Source organism: Mandrillus leucophaeus, unplaced genomic scaffold (assembly GCF_000951045.1).
Source record: "Mandrillus leucophaeus isolate KB7577 unplaced genomic scaffold, Mleu.le_1.0 Scaffold986, whole genome shotgun sequence".
NCBI lineage: Eukaryota > Metazoa > Chordata > Mammalia > Primates > Cercopithecidae > Mandrillus > Mandrillus leucophaeus.
This window is the reverse complement of record NW_012110763.1, coordinates 613,801-634,134: the sequence shown is the minus strand read 5'-3', so window position 1 is coordinate 634,134 and position 20,334 is coordinate 613,801. Positions and strand designations below refer to the sequence as shown.

The window sequence follows — 20,334 nt, the reverse complement described above, 5'->3', positions numbered from 1 at the left end:
AGGGCCAGGAGCTGAAGCCACTGATAGAAAAGGAGACTGGGAGGAGAGTCTGGTTGGGGGAGAAAAAACGTTGATGAGTGAGGGGAGTGGAGATCTAGGAATGCTGGAATGCAGGTGTGTGCGGAGGTTCAGCAGGTTTGGGAGGAGTCCCTTTAGGGGACGGACTGGGTCAGCAAAGCCAAGCCTGTGGCGTACGGGGCAGGGTGTGAGCGCTGGGCTCTGCGGCCTGCCCGGTGCTGTTAGAGCCTCCCAGCCAGCCGAGCGGCTTAATTTCCTGAAGTCCCCTGCCACTCTGGGTGCCTCCCAGCATTTGGCACAGTGAGTGGGCTCGTTATTCTTGAGTCTTCTCACTTGACGGCCCTGTCTCTGGGCAAAGGGGGGTCAGATGGAGTTTTTCAGTGGATTGAGGAACAGTCAGTTGTTATGTAAATATTTATGTAAAGATGACAGTTTCCTGCATAAAGCAATTTCCTTATGAGAGATTGTGCATTCCCCCATGTATGCTTGTATTTGAGGCCTCTTGTCTAGATTGGTTTGGAGCTTCTTTCAGAAAGCCACACCCTTTGCTTCCGTCTGGGATCAGCTCTTTCAGAGTCCTCTGGTTCTAGACCTAGCTGGGTGCCTGGCACAGCTGACAGGCAGCATTTCCTAACAGTAAGCTGTGAGGGTGTGGGAATGAGTACTGCCGGGCGCCGAACCTGCTGCTTGGTGGTCTTGTTTAATTCTCATTTAATCCTTACAATCCCATGGTGTTGGTAGTATTAGCCCCATTTTACAAATGAGAAACAGAATGAGAAAGGCCGAATAATGTGCCTATGGTGATAGAGCTAGTGAAGGGTCAGGATGGGATTGAAATCCAGGAGTTTTCGTCTCTAAAACCTCTTCACGTAGTCTTTTTTTTTCTTTTTTCTTTTTTAAGACAAAGTCTCGCTCTGTCGCCCAGGCTGGAGTGCAGTGGCGAGATCTCGGCTCACTGCAGGCTCCGCCTCCTGGGTTCACGCCATTCTCCTGCCTCAGCCTCCCGAGTAGCTGGGACTCCAGGCGCCCGCCTCCTCGCCTGGCTAATTTTTTTGTATTTTTAGTAGAGACGAGGTTTCACCGTGTTAGCCAGGATGGTCTTGATCTCCTGACCTTGTGGTCCGCCTGCCTTGGCCTCCCAAAGTGCTGAGATTACAGGCTTGAGCCACCGCGTCCAGCCCCTCTTCACGTCGTCTGAACTATTTGTCCCTGGTGGGTGGGAGGAATCTCCAACCCCACCCCAGCCCCAACCCCAGCAGTTCCTTAGAAAGGATGAAAAACAGGTGGGGGCAGTGGCACAGGCCTGGACTCCCAGCTACTTGGGAGGTGAGGTGGATTGCTTGAGCCCATGAGTTTGAGGCTGTGAAGTGAGCTCATGTTGCGCCCCTGCACTCCAGCCTGGGCAACAGAGTGACAGAGTGAGGCCTTCATCTCTTAAAAAAAGAAAACTAAAAACGCCTCTCTCTCCATGGTTTACACGTAACTTTTCCAGTTGTGGGAAGGTCAGTTCAGTGCTGCTTTGGGACCAGTGAGAAGAACTTGATGATTTGATTTTTTTTTTTTTTTTTTTAACTTCCTGTGGGAAGTCAGGAAACAAAACAGTCTGGCACTTGGATACACAGCTGGAATCATTCTGGGAAAAGAAAACTAGATCAGGCCCACAAGTATTTCCTCATTCAGTAGCACAATTAGGAAGGTTTCTAAGGCAACAGCAGGTGTTTCTGACATACGGGGTAAGATGGGTCCAGTTCCTTTTTAACACGTGCAGATTGGACTTTGCAGGTAATAGCTTTTTCTGGTGCCATAGGTGGATGTGGGGAATTGTAAGAAACCAGGGGATATCACAGCCGTCCTTGCAGTGTGATTTCGGGCTTGAGGTCACTGACAAGTAAGTGTTGTCTGGTAAGGCGAGGGGAGTGGTGGGAGCTGTGCTTCAGCTCCTGGGTGCTGGAGCCAGCGGAGGTTGGAACCCCCCTGCCCAATGTCAGCAGCCATTTCACTTGACACAAGATTGCAGCCCAGGGGTTGCAGGAGTAACCCCAGGAGGTGGAGTAATTTATATTTGTTCAGTGCTCAGGAGTTTCCAAAGCTCTTTTTGGGCTGTTTGCTTCTCTGAGCCACACAGCAACCCCTAAGGTGGGATTATCACCATGGTGCCCCATTAAGGAAACCCAGGTTAAAAGACTTGATGACAGCCACACAGTTAGAGAGCTGTGGAGCCAAAGCACAAACTCAAGGCATCTGTTTTCAAATTCCTTGCTGCACAGGACAGAATTCTGTGCAGACACAGAATTTGGGGGCAGACTTGGCATGAACCACTTAGGGGCAAGGGGTGAGGGCAGTGCAAGTTGTCTCTGGGACTGGCATCCTACACTGATCTCAGTGCCCTCACTGTCTAGAAAATGCTGCATTTTACAGTTCAGCTTTTTTTTTTTTTTTTGAAGGTTATCCTTGGAGAGGATCTCTGATCAGTGGAAACGATTTGTTTTTGAGCTGATTAGCTCATTAAACAAAACCATCAGTGCATGACTTTTTTTTTCCGATAAGAACAGATCTGGAAGGCTGCCCCAAGTTTGAACCCCCACCCCAGAGTCCCCCTTCCTTGTCTGTTAGGAAGTTCTGTGGCCTCCCCTGCTGGGGACATGGCCCTGCCTTTGGCGTAGATCCACCGGCCCTGCGCTATCTTTTACCAGATCGTGTACCCTGTGCTCAAGACCTGTGGGATCGATTTAGTCAAGATAAAAAGTAATGGAAAGAAGTTGAGACCAGAGATCAAAGCAACAGGTGCCAGATGGCTGGTCCGGCTGCACCCAGAAATGCTGCTTCCTTGGTTCTGATAGCAAAGCTCCAGCGCGTTCAGCCTGTGTCCCCACCCCAACCTCCTTTCAGTGCATTGTGGCAAACGGTGGGGCTCCAGGACTCCCGTGGGATGTCTTTGTCACCTCTCCCCTCTGCCCCACTCCCTTTTCTGTGATCTGTATACCCTTGCACTTGTCTCCCATAGAGGATATGGCGTCAATTCAGGTCACACACAGCAGCCAGTGGGTTTTAGTGGCCCACTCAGAGTTTCTCACAACTTTGAGCTGAAATTTAAAAATGGGAAGATGCACCTAGATGTAGATTTCTGGCTTCCCTTTGGAGAGCGGAAGGGTCTGGGAAAGCTGGCAAGGTTGCAGGAGGGGCCTGAAATCAGCAGGGCAGCTTTCTAGCCAGACACACTCCCTGCCTGGCGCTTGGCCTCCTGTTGCCGGCCTGGCCCTTGCAGGCCACTGGGTTTGGGACCTTTGGTGGGGGTGAAAACTGCAGAGAGACAACTTTAAAAAGCAAAAGGAAAAAACAAAAGCAAGTGTTCTTCCTTCTCAGGCGCTGTTAGTGAAGAACCAGGGGCACTATTCCTCTTCTCTGTGCAAGGAACGCAGACTGGCTCACGCATAGCTTTCTCACCTTGTTCCCTCCCAGCCAGATCACTTTCGAGTTGATGATATCGCTCCAGAAAAGGTGTTTTCTGCTGTACCTGTGAAGCTGTGCAGCCGCCTGCCCCGCAGCCCTCCCTCCTTCTCCCCTGCCAGCCACTTGGATCTGCAGTGGCTCCACCTGGGCTGGCACGCGCAGACCCCTGTGGCCAAGCTTTCCAGGCCCACAGAGTGGCCTATCTCTCCTCCTTAGTCCGTTGGTCTCTGCCTCTGTTATGCCACTCTCACCTATATTCATGATAAATTATTGTGAGTATTTTTGGCTTTTTAAAATGAAACTGAGTTACTTGAGAGTTAGGATCAGCTCTTACCTGTGAATGCCATGTCTGGCTCATAGTAAGAACCCCACAAATATTTGCTCATATCCTGCTTACCCCATTTATCCTTCCTCCCTTGATGCGGGTCTCCCAGTGTTCTTGGCAATGCAATTGCTTCATAAGTATTGATTCAGTAAGGGAGTGGAGAAATGGGAGCAGGGGGGGTGAGGGGAAGAAGGCCCCGTTCTATGTCCCCATGTCTTCACTGACTCGTTCTCTCCTTCCTGTCTCCATCACTTTTTGAGCAAACGTTATTGTGAGCTATCTGAGAGCCAGTCTGCTGGGCTTGGGTTGATGAAGATGAGTGAGACATTCTTGTCTTCAAGGGGTCGATTTATTCTCACCCTCAACAACTCCCCACTCCTGCGTAGCAAACCCCGGAGGTCACCAGAGCAGTGCCACATCCTCCCGGGCATCTTGGCAGTGGGAGGGGCTCTGGGCCAGGGCCCTGGTACTGAGGGGCCCAGGTAGTTGGACTCGTCATACCCTCCAGAAGCAAAAGCGCAAGGACTCCGGGTCTCTGAAGGATATCTTAGGAACCCCCAAGTTCTCTACTTTGAGACATCTGCGGTGGCTGGGGTCACTCCGAGAAGTGTTATTTTGGACTTGCCCCCGCGTTGGGTGATGGAGTCAGATGCCACCAGCAGTGGATGGCCAGGCTTCAGGGGCACCTTCTTAGTTGGTAGCTCTGTGGGATGTGGGCAAAAGAGTTTCCTGTTCTTCCTTCTCTGTATTAGGGACTCGGGGAAGTGCCTTGCTGCTTCCAGCCTCACTGGTGGCTCTGAGGAGCGGGTGATGGCTGTGGCACTGGTGAGAGAAAGGGACCCGTAATTTCCGGGGGTGGGTGATGCTGCAGTAAACCCCACAAGGTGGTACTTGCCAGCCCAGCCTGAGATGCTGTGTGAGGGCAGTGAGGTGGGCCTCCCCAACCTGGAGGCAGAACAGGGAGGGACGGGATAATCAGCGTGCTTGCATGGTCTCCTAATCTCTGGATCTCGGGCCTTATGGCTAAACACCTTATCCTCATCACAGCCCTCTGATAGGCCGAGCAGGTGGGGCAAAGATGTTGGTGAAATGGAAACACCCACACAGGGGTAGTATCCTTCCTGCGTCTTTCTGGAATTCATTTGATCTGTGAAATAGGGAGCACTTCAGCTCATGCCGGCTTTACGTACTGGGGAGGATGTGGAGTTTCCACAGGGCTTTATCTCTTTATTGTTTCAATTAAAGACCAGTGTGATAGTGCAGAGGGCTTTGATTTCAGAAGAACAGAGCCATGTAAGGGTTTGTTTGCCCATTTTACAGATAAGGAAAATTGAGTCCCAAAAAGAACATCTGGCCTCCAGCTATTTGGCAAAGTTGGTGATAGGGTTCTGAGCACTCCTCGTTTGGGACATGTTTGTCTGGCACATGCCGGCAGTGCCTTCTGAAATGGGAGCCCCACGAGCAGAGGAGGTACCAGCTTGGTGGAGGCCCCCAGTCCCTTTCCCAGACTCAGCCTCCGTGTAGGGGGGACTCCTGGCCTGTTAGAAGCCTGACATTGTGGCAGGCACTGTTTTCACGTGACTCTCCCCTGCGGAGCTGGCCAGAGCTTGGGCACTCTTCTCATGAGCCGTGGCCGTGACGTTCAGCCCCTTGGTCTTGACAGTGTGTGACGCTGCCTCCCTCTGTAACGTGCATTGTCACATCACTACAAATCTGAAGCCTAAATCCCAGCATGAAGACTCCTGTCTTGTGCACCTGGGTGTCACCTGTCGCGCTGTGTCCACACAGAGCCCAGTCTTAGGAAGTGCCCTTGGGGTCCTGGGCGGGGACTCACTCTGTAGAAACAGCACTGCCTGTGTTCTCCTCCTGCCTCTGCTGTGACTGGGTGACAAGGCCCTTCCTCCCCTGGGGTCTTTGCTTTTCCTCTGTCAGATGGGGTTGCATCCACCTGAGTTCCCCCAGAGTGGTGGGGAAAGGGGAAAATAAGATAATAGATGCCAAACTCATCAGACCCGGGTAGCCTAGTTAAAATGAAAACTTCATTAAAAATTAAGAATCAGCCAGGCGCGGTGGCTCACACCTGTAATCCCAGCAGTTTGGGAGGCTGAGGCAGGTGGATCACTTGAGGTTGGGAGTTCAAGATCAGCCTGATCAACATGGAGAAACCCTGTCTCTACTAAAAATACAAAATTAGGTGGGCGTGGTGGCACATGCCTGTAATCCCAGCTACTGGGGAAGCTGAGGTTGGAGAATCACTTGAACCCGGGAAGTGGAGGTTGCAGTGAGCCAAGATTGCACCGTTGCACTCCAGCCTGGGCAACAAGAGTGAAATTCCGTCTCAAAAAAAAAAAAAAAAAAAGCCGGGCGCAGTGGCTCACACGTATAATCCCAGCACTTTGGGAGACTGAGGCAGGTGGATCACTTGAGGTCAGGAGTTCAAGACCAGCCTGGCCAACATGGTGAAACCCCCATCTCTACTAAAAATACAAAAATTAGCCAGGCTGGTGTCAGGCATCTGTAATTCCAGCTACTCAAGAGGCTAAGGCAGGAGAATCGCTTGAACCCGGGAGGTAGAGGTTGCAGTGAGCTGAGATTGCACCACTGCACTCCAGCCTGGGCGACAGAACAAGACTCCGTTAAAAAAAAAAAAAAAAGAATACTGGAGATTCTGCAGTTCTAGGTCTGGAGGAGGACTTAGGACTCAAGGACTCTAAAAAGAGGCACATGTTGAGAATTCCTGGACCAGTAAAGACATTGCCATTCCAAACTGCATGACCTTGGGCAAGTAACGTCACCTCTGTCAGCCTCCCCTGTGAGGTTGGGGTGATATTGACGCCCACTGTGTAAGACGGTTGCCGGTGTCCTCATAGCAGCAAATGCTTAGTGGTGCTTATCATGTTCCTCACACTGCTCTGTTTTACAGATTGAGAAACTGAGGCACAAACGGGTTCGATGGCACAGCTAGTAAGTGGCAGACCTGGGTTCATACTGAGGCAGTTCGGCTCCAGAGTCTCATCTCTTAACCTCTAGACCAGTGGCTCTCAAAATGTGTTTCAGGGGGACTCCTGGAGGTTTCCAAAAACCCTTTCAGGCCATCCGTGAGGTTAGAGTGGTTTTCATCATCATTCTGAGACATGACTTTCTTTCGTCACCCTCTTTTCTTGCATGAGTATACAGTGCAGTTTTCAGAGGCTGCGTGGCCCATGATCATGTTGTCATTCAGGGAGCTAATGGAAGGCGTTGTTTGTGTATTCTTGTGTTTTAAAAATTTCTCGGCTGGGTGTGGTGGCTCACACCTGTTATCCCAGCACTTTGGGAGACCAAGGCAGGAGGATTACTTCAGTACAGGAGTTTGAGACCAGCCTGGATCAAATAGTGAGACCTCATCTTTACAAAAAATTAAAAAAATAAATTAGCTGGGTGTGTGGTGGCACATGCCTGCTAGTCCCGGTTACTCAGGAGGCTGAGGTGGGAGGATTGCTTGAATCTGGGAGATGTGAGGCCGAAGTGAGCTGAGATCACGCCATTGCACTCTAGCCTGAGCGATAGAGCGAGACCCGGTTTCAAAAATCTTTTCTTCCACTTTTAATTTCTAACATGGTAAATACCGATAGCTGTAATCCACATAAACAAAACTCTTTGGCGTCCTCCATAACATTGGGAGCGAAAAGGGTTCCTGAGACCAAAAAGTTTGTGTTGTTGGAGGCTGTGTTACCTTATTAAATGTGATACTTGTTGAACATCTGGTGGCACCTCCCATGGTAAGCAGCTGGGCGGGGGAGTTGGTGCCCGTCCCAGGGAATCTCGGCTCTTCTCGGGGCCTCCCCACACGTGAGACCTCCGAGTATGAGACTGAGTCCTGAACCTGCTGGACAGATGGTGGTGCTGACTGTGCTGTGTGTGTGTGGTCGGCCAGCTGCCCGCGACAGAGCTTCCGTCCTCCACTTGGCTGCACCAGTGGTGCTGTGCCCTGACTGCGGAGTGAGCAGATGCTTGGTGGCGGGCCTCCCCTGGGGTGGAGCCGGTGTGGGTGCAGCTGCTGTGGCCCGGCAAGTCCTGTTCCAGGCCTGGCACCGAGCCAGCACTTTGCCTGTGCTATTCCACTGAACCTCGTACCCGCCCTGTGAGGGAGGTGCTGCTGTGAGTCTCATTTTACTGGTGAAGAACTCAAGGCTCAGGGAGGTTCCACCTGTGCGAGGGGCAGGGCCTGGACTCGAGCTGTCTCTGGCTGGCTGGGGCCTGCGCCCCTGATGTGTTTCGGTATCTCCTGTTTGTGGCCAGTTCATTTGGGTTTGGATTTGGAGGGTGCTGCCAGTGTTCCCCACAGAGTTCTGCTCCAGCCCAGGCCAACTGCAGGCTGCTCTTCCACTGCTCCACTGCCAGCTTTTACTTCTTTTTTTTTTCTTCTTTTTTTTTGAGACCGAGTCTCTCTCAGTTGCCCAGGCTGGAGTGCAGTGGCATGATCTCTGCTCACTGTAACCTCTGCCTCCCGGGTTCAAGTGATTCTCCTGCCTCAGCCTCCTGAGTAACTGGGATTTAGGCATGCGCCACCACGCCAGGCTGATTTTGTATTTTTAGTAGAGACAGGGTTTCACCATGTTGGCCAGGCTGGTCGCGAACTCCTGACCTTAGGCGATCTGCCTACCTCGGCCTCCCAAAGTGCTGGGATTACAGGCATAAGCCACTGCGCCTGGCCCAGCTTTAACTTATTTTCATTATTTTATTTCATTTTACAATTTTTACAATCAGATGCTATATTGCCTAGGCTGGTCTTGAACTCGTGGCCACAAATGAGCCTTCCATCTTGATCTCCCAAAGTGTTGAGATTACAGGTGTGAGCCACCATGTCTGACCTGGCTCTGGGGCTTTTAGACCAAGGGTTTTGGAGCAGTAAGGTGATGTGTGGACAGAATGCAGGTTTGAATTTTGGCTCTGCCGTTTGCTGGCTGTGACTCTAACCTTTCTGATACCCTGTCTGCATATGACATGGCTGGCTGCTACCTCTCCTTGTTAGGGGAGAACAGCACAGGGAAAACTGACGTTGTCCTTGCTCAGAAACCAGGGATCTCCACTGTGATATGACTGGCATGGAGCTGTTATCTTCCCAAAATCTGGCCCTGGACCAACTGTGTCAGTCTCTCCAGGAGGAATTCCAGATTTCTGGACCCTGCCCTGACCTACTGATGCAAAGCTCTGTGGGAGGGGCCGGCCACCTGTATCCTCAGTGAGCTTTCCCGGCATTCAGGTGCACACTGAAGTTTGGCAATCCCTGCTTAGAGGTTGGGGCCACTTTTAACCCTCAGGACATAGCAAACACTGGTCACGTCCCTGTATGGGTAGCTCTTTATCAGTGGCCATATGATTTGTTGTTTAAACCAGGGCACCCTTGAGCGGGTGGGGGGTCCCCTGAGGAGTGCACTGGGACTTCCTGGTACATGGGAACATGTGTCGTTTCTCAGTCCTCCTTTTATCTTTCTGATGGCCCTAGGAGATGTCATTCCCTTCCTGCTGCGAATGGGGAAACTGAGGCCTGGAGAAGGTTGCATCTGACCACACAGCTGTAACCTTGGTCTTTGATTCTAGAACGCCTTCTCAGCTGGGTTGTCAGCCTTGGCTCACCCTAGCTGAGTCTTGGTGCAGGTGGGCTGTGGAGGACCCTAGATTTCTGTAGTGCTGGAATCTTTTGAAAACTAACATAACCTTTATAATGAGAAAAACCAACGTGAAAGCTATGGAGCCGGACATGGTGGCGCACACCTGTAATCCCAGCGCTTTGGGAGGCCAAGGCAGGAGAATCGTTTGAGCCCAGTAGTTCGAGACCAGCCTGGGCAAACTAGTGAGACCCTGTCTCTACAAAAAATGTAAAACTTAGCTGGAGGTGGTAACGCACGCCTATAGTGCCAATTATCAGGAGGTTGAGGTGGGAGGATCATCTGAGCCCAGGAAATCAAGGCTGCAGTGAGCCCTGTTTGTGTCATTGCTCTCCAGCCTAGGCAACAGAGCAAGACCATGTCTAAAAAAAAAAAAAGCAAAAAAAAAAAGCTATGGAATGCACCTCTGGAAAAGATACCAGAGAAAATGGAGGACCCTGTCAGCAGAAAGGAAGCAGGTGCTGGGTGTATTTGTGCTTCCTGTCTTCAGTCCCTGGGGTTCCCTCCTGGGCCTGGCTGTGACCCATCTACCACACAGACAATCGATAGCCCTCTAGGCAGAGTGATGGAGAGGGCCGCTGACACCAGCTGTCCGTCAAAGCAGATGTCCTCTTTAGGTCAGTCAATTTCCTTCCTTCCTGATTGCCTGCGAGGCCAACTGGCTGATTTTTTTTTTTCCTGCTCCTATGAGGATGCGCATATGACAGTCCATTTTGGTGACACATGGAGAGGGCTGCAGTTGAGGGGAATTCTGGAGGGAAACCTGAGGTTTCTGGAGTACTAAATGTAACAAGCAGTGACATAGTTGAAGCGGTGATGTCGAAGCCAGCAAAGCCCCCATGTGAGGAGCTTGGTGTATTTTTGGTTCAGACAGAAATAGACACCTACCAGAGGACATGATGGCATCAGTGCTTGCAGGCAGCCTTGGGCCAGACTTAGTCTCTGTCCCTGCTGCCTGGCCCTCTCCTCCTGCCTTTTCCTCTCTGCTCCTTGGGGAGCTCCATCTAGCACCCGAGGATTGTGGTTTTGCTTCTGGCTGCAAGTACTTTCACATATCCTGTTGCTCAGGAGAGGGTGGAGGGAGCAGCTCCTTGGTCTCCCTGGGGAGGGGGTGGGCTGAGCCGCAGGAACGTGCTCTCAGAGATCTCTGCCCCTCCTCGAGCCTCCCAGTGGAGTGGTATTATCGCAGGAAAACTCCGGTTTGTTTTTAATCAATCATATGTACAGGCTCGGGGGTCCCTTCCTGTTGGGCTGCCCGTTCGTTACTTTGGTGTCGCTGTGTTCACAGGGAAGGATGGAGACGCTGAAGGATAAGACCCTGCAGGAGCTGGAGGAGTTGCAGAATGACTCGGAGGCGATTGACCAGCTGGCCCTGGAGTCCCCTGAGGTAGAAGGAGGCTGGTATGGGGCCCGACAGAGGCCAGCAGATGAGGCTTGTTAAGAGGCATTTGTGAAGGATGCTGGCTTATTGGAAGTTTTGGCCAAATTCATCCCCCTTTTCTGTGAACTTCATCCTGGTTTGGACTCAGAGGAATCCCTGAGGCTTCAGACCAGTTCCTGGGAGTTCTTGGCAGTGCTGGGGAGTCCACGCCTCCTGGTGCCTTCCCAGGACCCGGATGCCCCAGGAGTCCCCACACTGTCGTTCCAGCCCAGATCTGGAGGCAGCTCCTCAAAGCACTGGCATGGTTTTGTACCCACTTTTCCCCAAGAGCCTTGTGCGATCCCATGTCTCCAGGTGACTCTAGGCTTCTAGGAGCCATTCTCGGGCTGAGATCTGGCTCATCTCCCATTGGATCCTGTTTCTCCTCTTAACTCCTCCCTAATCCTCTCGCTCTTAATCACAGAGTCCCTGTGGAAACAAACAGAATCCTGCCTGTGCAGAGATTTACACTTAATGAAAGATGTTCCCTGCCCCTAGTGTCTCCTGTGACCCTGGGATGTCCCCTGCGAGATGGGAGAGGTCAGGCCACACAGCCAGAAATACCCACGGTCACACATTGAGTGACTGCAGCTCATCCGTTGTTCTGGAAGCTCCCACTTCTGTCCCTAATGTGAGGGAGAGACACGAATGCAAGTCATGCCAGCTCATTTGATTTGTATTTGGAGTACATGTTTGCTTGCACGGATGAGCAGGTATGGTGCATCTCTTCTGTGAACATGTAGTATTTTGAAAGAAATAATGACGCTCCCCCATCCAGTGTCTCTGCACTTCCATGCCATGGCGGGGCGCGAGGCCAGTGAGTCCCCTGCTCCTGTTCTGGCTTGCACTCTTGCTGCCTGCTGCCTGCTCTGCTTCCTAAGTGAGGAATCTTCACTGGGATGGAGGTGACTGAGCATTGGGTTGAAAAGACCTCCTGGTGGGCAGATTGTGAGGAGAGGTGGACACCATGGGGCACATCCTGCCACCCTAGGGCTTTTTCAGTCCTCAGCAAGGATGTGGAGCAAAGCTTGCTTGTCGAAGCCCCAGGGCCGACTCAAATGGCCTGTGAGGCTGTGAGCTCTGCCAGGGCATTGCTCCTGCCTGGCCTGGTGCTAGGCACAGTGCGGCTCTGCCTGCATTCCTTTGTCATATATGAAGCACTGTGAGCGTGGTGCCATGGGAAGCCCAAGGCCTGCCTCTAGAGTGTGCAGAGCTGAGCAGGCGGACAGAATCGTGACAAAGCAGAGAATCATGGGAAATGTGAGCAGAAGCGACCTCTTGGGCAGAAGGCATTTGAATTTTGTGGTGTGCAGCCACACCTGTCCCATCGATCTGAACTCTCTGAGGGAAAAAAACACTCGTGGATCAGGTGGAAATGAAGCAGGACAAGCCACTTAGACTTCAGACCACTGGCAAACTTTTTTATCGTGGGCTGTAAGACAGTAATTGAGTCACTGTGGGTTTGTGAGAAGAGACAGGAGCTCTCTCTTAGTTTGGGGCATGGACGCGGCTTGGAGAGAAGGGAGGTGGCAGGGGCTCTCCATGTAGAAGAGTGTGCATGGAGGAGGGTGTGGAGGGGAGCTGCTTTGGAGGGGGGGCCAGATGTAGAAAGGAAACACTGTAGCTTAGTAAGGATAGTTAGTCAGAATGGTTTTATCTCCCACTTTGCAATTTTTTAAAATTTTTATTTTTTTAGGCAGGGTCTTACTTTGTTGCCCAGGCTGGAGTGCAGTGGCACCATCATGGCTCACAGCAGCCTCGACCTCCTGAACTCAAACAGCCCTCCCACCTCAGCCTCCCAAGTAGCTGGGACTACGGGTGCACACCACCACACCTGGCTAATTTTTAAATTTTACATAGCAACTTTTAAGAACTTAGATACTTCTTGTGGAGTTTTGCTGTAGATTCAAAGAAAATTGATAATTATCTATAAAGGTTAGTAGCGACTCCTTCCTTTTCTAGCTATGTATCTGTATGAGTATAGATTCTTCCTGCTTATTTCCACCAAAGTAATATACTAGGACAGATTGAATTCAGAAGCAGCAAAACATGTGAAAACAGCTTTTATTTACCTATTTTTAGTCTTACCTCTTTTCAGTAACTGGGAGGACTTCACACTGAACCTCTAATATGCATCAATATGCAATTTTTAAGATTGATGCATATTTTGCATATTTATGGGGTAGATCCGAGTCTTTGTTGCATGCATAGAATGTGTGATGATCAGGCTGGGCGCAGTGGCTCACGCCTGTAATCCCAGCACTTTGGGAGGCTGAGGTGGGTGGATCACCTGAGGTCAGGAGTTCGAGAGCAGCCTAGCCAACACGGTGAAACCCCATCTCTACTAAAAATACAGAAATTAGCTGGGCATGGTGGCACATGCCTGTAGTCCCAGCTACAAGGAAGGCTGAGGCAGGAGAATCGCTTGAACCCAGGAGGCAGAGGTTGCAGTGAGCCGAGACTGTGCCATTGTACTCCAGCCTGGGCAACAGAGCGAAGCTCTGTCCAAAAAAAAAAAAAAAAGAATGTGTAATCATAAGGTCAGGGCATTTGGGGTCTCCATCACCTTGAGTATTTGTGGCTTCTGTGTGTTGGGAACATTTTATGCTTCTTGCTACTTTGAAATATACTATGCATTGTTGCTGACCATAGTTACCCTACTCTGCTGTTGAACATTGGAACTTATTTCTTCTAACTGTATGTTTCTACCCATTGACCCACTTCATGGAGAAAGATGTCAGAAGGCTGTGGGGACCGGGAGCAGAAATAAGTAGGGCAAGATTTAGGGGAAAATGATACAGCGTAGATTTGTTGGTTTAGACGCAACGAAAAGGCAGTGGACGTATAGGAAGGCCAGAGGATCCATGGGGCCCTGCAAGGGATGGGTGAGCAGGAGGGCTTTAGGCCTTTCACTCTGGGTCAGCCATGTAAATAAAGTTTCCATGGCTAATAAAAATTAGATTGAGAGTCACATATGGTGGTTACTGCCTGTAATCCCAGCTATTGGAATGATGAGATGGGGGGATTGCTTGAGGCCAGCCTGGGCAACATAGGGAAACCCCATCTCTACAGAAAATGAAAGAACTTAGGCGTGGTGGTACGTGCCTGTAGTCCCAGCTACTGGAAGGGCTGAGGCTGAAAGATTGCTTGAGCTCAGGAGTTCGAGGCTGCAGTGACCTATGGTCATGCCACTGCACTCCAGACGACAGAATGAGACCATGTCTCTAGAAGGCAGTAGCGTGGGCTCTAGGCTGGATAGACCCCTGGGCCCTACAATCCCTGAACCATGGCAGCTTCGTCTGGAGGGCTCAGGAAGGGCAGGGAGCTGTGGCATTCCTCTTTCCAATCTGGAGCACAAAGAAGAGGCTATGGGCCTGCCCCAGAGTGCAGGGCCTAGGCCCCTGTAGCTGGGACAGCAGGAGGGGCAGCCTTTCCCTGAAGCCTCCTCTTTCGGAATGCCCACGGGCTTCCTATGTCTGGTGGGGCATGAGTCAGTCCGGCTTGGTCTGTCACACGCTGACCATGGTGGAGAAGCTGCACAGTGAGGGCGTGACTCAGAGTCGGTCTTGCTGAGCTGTTCCCTGCACCCTGTGACAGGTGCCGAGGCCTGTCTTCTGGTGCCCCATGCTGCTGTCAGTGTACTGTCACCGCTGGCTCAGCGTGCGGGTCTGGCTCCTCAGCCCTCCTCTCAGGAGAGGACTCTTTGGTGGATTCATGGGGCATGAGATCACAGCAGCTGGGAAGGGTGCCTTGGCTTCTGCCTCACTGGCTGGCAGTGACGAAGAGCTGGCAGAGGAGTAGTGTGCCACTTGGCTTGGGGAAGTGTTTGCAGCAGGGAATGTCCAGGGTGGCCCCTCTGGCTCATCTGTGCAGCTTCTCTGCAGGACACATGTGCCGCGTAGGAGGCAGGTCCAGGTCTCTCCTAAGTCAGTGGCATGGTCTGGTCCAGGGCCCTGGCTCTCTCACCCCTCACAATAACTTTATTTGGGGCCTCATTGCATGTCTTGCCTGTGCATCTGGTCAGGGCCACCTGAGTCCACCATGGTAGGTCTCTTCACTCTGAAGCTTGGGGATAAGTAATTGGGACTTTTGGTCCCTTCCCAGAAAGCCTCTGATTTTCTCATGTAAATTGGTCCAGCCCCTCCTTGGGGCTCTGCATACTCCATTGTGGATATCAGTCACGTGGCCTTGGGCGAGCTTTTCACCTTTAGCTCCAGGTTCCCATGCGTCTCCACCTCGTGGCTGTGGGTTAAAAGATTAAGTGAGGTGCAGAGTACTTCGTTCAGGGTTTGAACCTGGCTTTGTCTGACTAGTTGAGGGCTGAGTATCGCCCACGGATGAGCCTCTCCACCCCAAGGTGAGGATGTGCCCCGAAGGCCCTGACCCAGGCTGCCAGGAGGTTCAGGGTGATGGATGTTTTCCTTAGGTTCTGTTGTCCTGTCCTTTTAGGTCCAGGACCTGCAGCTGGAACGGGAGATGGCACTGGCCACCAACCGGAGCCTGGCGGAGCAGAACTTGGAGTTCCAGGGCCCCCTGGAGATCAGCCGCTCAAACCTCTCAGATAAATACCAGGAGCTCCGGAAGCTTGTGGAGCGGTGCCAGGAGCAGAAGGCAAAGCTGGGTAGGGTGGCTCCTCTGTGAACTCAGGGTCCCCATTCAGGGTTGGATGGGGCTGAGCAGCTGGAACAGCATGAAGGATGGATTCCCTGTCCCCTCCGCAGGATGGGCAAGGCCCATAGCTACTGAGGCCCACCGTGTTCCCAGCCCTGTGCTAAGTGGTTTATGTACAGTTTTTGACAACAGCCGTAGAAGGGTGGGTACTGTTGTTACTCCGTTTTGTAGGTAAGAAAAATGAGGCTCAGAGAGATTCAAGAACTTGGCTACGGTCACCCAGCTTAGAAACAGGTGAAGATGGGATTTGAATCCAGACAGCCTGCATCCTTTGCTGCCGCTGTTACCTCTGGCAGCTCGACTTCTGTGCTTTGCTGAGCTGCTCCTGAGCTGCTCTGGGCTCTTTGTGTCCCAGGACCTGTCACGTTTGAAGGTGGGAGGGCAGTCCTCCTCCTGATGGTGAGACAGCTTGACGCTCAGGTTAGGTGACTCCCCTGGCTGGCAGGCAGAACCGGGTCGGTCGGGCTCTGAAGCCCGAGTCGTTTCCCTTCCCAGGATGGTACAGGGGAGGCTTGGCCAAGGTCGAGGCTGGGTTCAGTCGGGCCCTTCTCTGCTCAGAAAAGTAGTCTAAGGAACTGGACCAAAAGTGCCCATCAAGCCCACCCGAAAGGACCCTTTGGTGGACCCTGGGGTGGTGGCTGGGCCTGGATGCACACAGAGGGCATGCTAAGTGCCTTTAACACCAAATCAGGAAGCACTTTTCAAATGCCAGTCGTTCTGCCCTCCCTCCTCCCTTCCAGAGAAATTTTCTTCAGCACTGCAGCCAGGGACCTTGTTAGACCTTCTGCAGGTGGAAGGCATGAAGATTGAAGAAGAGTCTGAGGTGAGAGGGCGAGGCGACACCCCCCTTCCCTCGACGGGGTGTCAGTCTCTGCAGCAGGGGCCCTTGGAAGGAGGAGCAGATGTCTGCAAAGCATGGGACAAAGGAACGTTTGTAGATGGCAGAGGTGAAGGACATCTTTAGTCCTGGGGAGGCCTTTTGGGTACAAATAACAGGAACTCAGTCCCCCTAGCTGAAGCAGAAACGAGTGATAGTGGACAAGGGCAGCTTGCAGCCCTGGATGAGAGGGCAGCACAGCAGGAGGCCCCCAGGGGCTGAGGCCAGCCCCCTACTCTGCTCTCCTTACTTCTCGCTTCCGTCCGGGCCACCTCTTCAGCCTCTGTGGGCAAACTGGTGCTGTCCACTTTGGGTAGAAGAAGCTTCCAGGCCCTGCCAGTCCCTGGGCTAGTGCTCGGCCAGGTGTTCAGTACATACATGCAGTGGCCACTGTGGGCCTGGCCTGATGCCAGGGTGCCAGGACAGAGGTGGCCATGACAGAGGCAGTTCTCGCCCTCGAGGGACTGACGTTCTAGTGAGGGAGACAGTGCATGTACCATCTGTCAACTGTGAGAAGGGGCATACGGCCAGGGAGGAGGAGGGGGTGCCTGAGGCAGCGCGAGGTGGGAGGGCTGTAGCTGAATTTGGACCCTGGGGAAAAACAAGAGACCTTGATCCCAGCCGGCCCCTGTTGTCACTGGCGTGTCTTCCAGGCCATGGCTGAGAAGTTCCTGGAGGGCGAGGTGCCCCTGGAAACGTTCCTGGAGAATTTTTCCTCCATGAGGATGCTGTCCCACCTGCGCCGGGTTCGCGTGGAAAAGCTCCAGGAAGTGGTGAGGAAGCCCAGGGCTTCCCAGGAGCTGGCCGGCGATGCGCCCCCACCCCGCCCGCCACCCCCGGCGCGCCCAGTCCCCCAGGCAACGCCGCCTGTGGTTGAAGAGCAGCCGCAGCCACCATCAGCCATGCCTCCCTACCCTTTGCCCTACAGCCCGTCCCCCAGCCTGCCTGTGGGCCCCACTGCCCATGGAGCCCTGCCACCGGCCCCTTTCCCGGTGGTGTCCCAGCCCTCCTTCTACAGCGGGCCTCTGGGCCCCACTTACCCGGCAGCCCAGCCTGGACCCAGGGGTGCCGTGGGTTACTCCTGGTCCCCACAGAGGAGCACGCCACCCCGGTCGGGCTATCCTGGGACCCCGACTGGCACCTCTGGGCCTGGGTACCCCTTGGCGGGAGGCAGGGCCCCCAGTCCTGGTTATCCTCAACAGTCTCCATACCCTGCAACAGGAGGAAAACCTCCCTACCCAATACAGCCCCAGCTCCCCAGCTTCCCAGGCCAGCCCCAGCCCTCATTGCCCCCGCAGCCCCCTTATCCCCCCGGGCCCGCCCCTCCCTATGGGTTTCCACCGCCCCCGGGGCCTGCCTGGCCTGGGTATTAGCCGTACTCCTGGCCCTCTGCCCCTCCCGAGTCCCACCCACGCTCAACCTTTGGCCCAGCCATCGCCGAGATTCGAGGGTCAACTGGAGGTGGCGTTGGTGCTCCCTGTGGACTTGCGTTGGCACCCAGAGGCTTTGGAGGGACAAGGCACTGGGCAGTGTGACTGGTCACGGCACTTGCTGGCCTTCTGGCCAGAGGTCCTCCTAGAAGCCCCTACTTTCAGTGCCTGGCTGCAGCGGTGCTAGCCAGGCTGGCATCCGGCACCTCTCGCCAGTGTCTGTGTGAGTGAGCGTGTGCGCACATTTATGAGCATCTACTTGCGGCTGCGCTCAGGGCCATCTGAACCCAGTGCAGAGTTATCTCGATGAGGAGGCCCCGGGTCTCCAGCCCCTCCGGCTCCCCTGGGGTTTGGCGTATTTGACGTGGAGCCCCATGCCAAGGGATGCAGCTGTTGGTGTCTGTCCAGTCCGTTCAAGGCTAGCCTGCCCACGCACTGTGGCAGGGGTTGGATTGGAGAGAGAGAACAGAGTTGGGAAAAACAACAGGTTTGAGTCCTATAAAGCCATAATTTAACTCCAGTACCTGATGTCAGACAAGCTTGTCCTGTGTCCTGTTTGAGTGGCGGCAGCGCCAGCGCAGCAAGAAGGCTGGGGGTCGTGAAGATTGTCCCCAGACCTTGCTTGCACTATTTGGAGAACCCAGGGGGCTGCCTTGGGTCCTCTGGCCAGAGGGAAGGGAGCAGCTCTAGCCCTGGAGATTGTGGTCACATTGGGGCTCGTTTAGGAGTGGAGGGCCAGGTCACCTCCCCAGCCACCCTTCTCTCCTCTGGGACCCCCCACTTTAGGGTGACTTTGCCCGAGGCCTATGCATCCATCCACTCCTTTAGTGCCTTGAATCTCATTCACAAGCAGCCCCCTCCCTTTCCCTCCCCTGCCCCTGACTCCTTTGATGGAATCCTCCCACCCCCAGTGTCCATCCTAAGGCATCAAAAGAGGCCCTAACGTAACTTCCCAAATGGTGCTTTTTAAAAAACACCATCACTACATAGGGGCAGTTTTTTCGCACCTCCCTGTCTTCAGAATGTAAAGGGTGGGGATTATGGCTCTGTGTAATATGCAGCCCCCTGCACTGTGGGGTTTGGGGCGTGTTCAGTAATCAGAATGAAGACAATAGACAAAGGGGTGTGATGAGTGTTAACTTGGTTGTTCCAGAGGTAAACCAGGTCTCAGGGAAGAGCCTGGAGCTGCTATTGCTTAGGAAGTTGTACGTGCCTTGAAATGTCCACTACCTGAGGACCCAGCGTCTGGTGGGCCCGGGGCTGCTGGGGCCAAGGAGGGACCTTGACCTTCTGGTGCCTGCCCCTCCCCGGCCTACGTGCCATCTGTGTGACGCTCGGTCAGCGGTGCCGGTTCTTTACCAAATGTGCTTGCTTCTCCTAAGTTATTTATAAAGAGAAATCACTAATGGACTCTACTGGTTTGAGTGCTTCTGAGCTGGATGACCGACCGCCTGTATGTATGTGTAATTAATTGCCATAATAAACTTTGATGAGTCACATGTGGTGTGGTGTTGGTGGGTTTGAGTGAAGACGTGGCTGCATGTGGGTGCCTTGATTTCTTCTGCGGCCTTCAGATCGTGCTCTGTGGAGGGGCCTCTGTGATTCACGCCCCAAAGCCCCATCCGTCTGGATGTCAGCCCTCCCCTGCCTGCTCACCCCAGGGCTGGCCCTGGGAGCATTTACCTTCCCTCTCCTGCTCTTCCACTTTCCTTCTTAGCGGTTTTACTGTTGGAGCCTGAGTTTTGCCTTGTCCTGGACCGAGAGCAATGGTGTGCAAGGCCACAGGATGTCACGAGGGGGCGTCTGGTCCTCAGCCCGCTCGGGAGGTGCCGTGATCCTGCCACCTGCCGGTCTGGCGGGACGTCGGCATGTCAGCCTGTCTGAGACCCATCTAATTCTAACCTGGGCTTGCAGGATGTGCTCAGAGGGACAGCGGGCCGCTAAACTGGCTGCGGCACCAACGGTCTTCTAGGCTTTGGCCCAGCCTGCCTCCGTCCCCAGTGTCGCCCTGAGGTCTGCTGCTGAGCTGCCTATCCCGCGGCTGGGGAGGGCGTCTTCAGCTCAGCAGGACGGGCAGCTTTGAGGGAGTCCTTAGACCGGACTTCTAACAGTCCCTCACGTCAGGTCTCCGCCTCTCCTTCCCTGCAAGGTGACGGGTGGCTGCCTGCGGAGGATGCCTAGAGATGCCCTGAATCACTAGTGTTAAATACTCAGCAGGGCTGCAGGCTGTGCTGTGCTTTCAGGCGCATTATCTCCTGGAGTCTTAGCAACAGCCCTTTCATCCCCAGTTTAAATGGGAGGAAACCACAGGGCAGGTGGTTCGGTGAGCATGTTGCACAGCCTTGGGAGGAGGTGGGACTTGGACTGGGTCGGTTGGATTTCAGAGGCTGCAGGGGCTCCTCCCCACTGCCTTGGTGGTGCCAGAAGTGCCTCCCAAGGACAGAGCTGAGAGTCGCTGGGCTCTGGTCAAATGTTTACTGCCCTTCACCCCC

At 53.4% G+C, this 20,334-nt stretch overlaps 1 protein-coding gene across 1 annotated transcript in view; it reads left to right on the top strand.

Moving 5' to 3' along the window:
- Positions 1 to 19,341, top strand: part of VPS37C (vacuolar protein sorting 37 homolog C (S. cerevisiae)) — a 30,225-nt gene extending 10,884 nt beyond the window's left edge. Inside the window, exons 2-5 of the mRNA XM_011971100.1 lie at positions 10,733 to 10,831; positions 15,314 to 15,485; positions 16,276 to 16,358; positions 17,066 to 19,341. Coding sequence (XP_011826490.1) covers positions 10,739 to 10,831; positions 15,314 to 15,485; positions 16,276 to 16,358; positions 17,066 to 17,785 — 1,068 coding nt within the window. The 5' untranslated portion in view covers positions 10,733 to 10,738 and the 3' untranslated portion in view covers positions 17,786 to 19,341. The remainder of the gene's footprint in view (positions 1 to 10,732; positions 10,832 to 15,313; positions 15,486 to 16,275; positions 16,359 to 17,065) is intronic.
- The last annotated feature ends 993 nt before the right edge of the window (positions 19,342 to 20,334 follow it).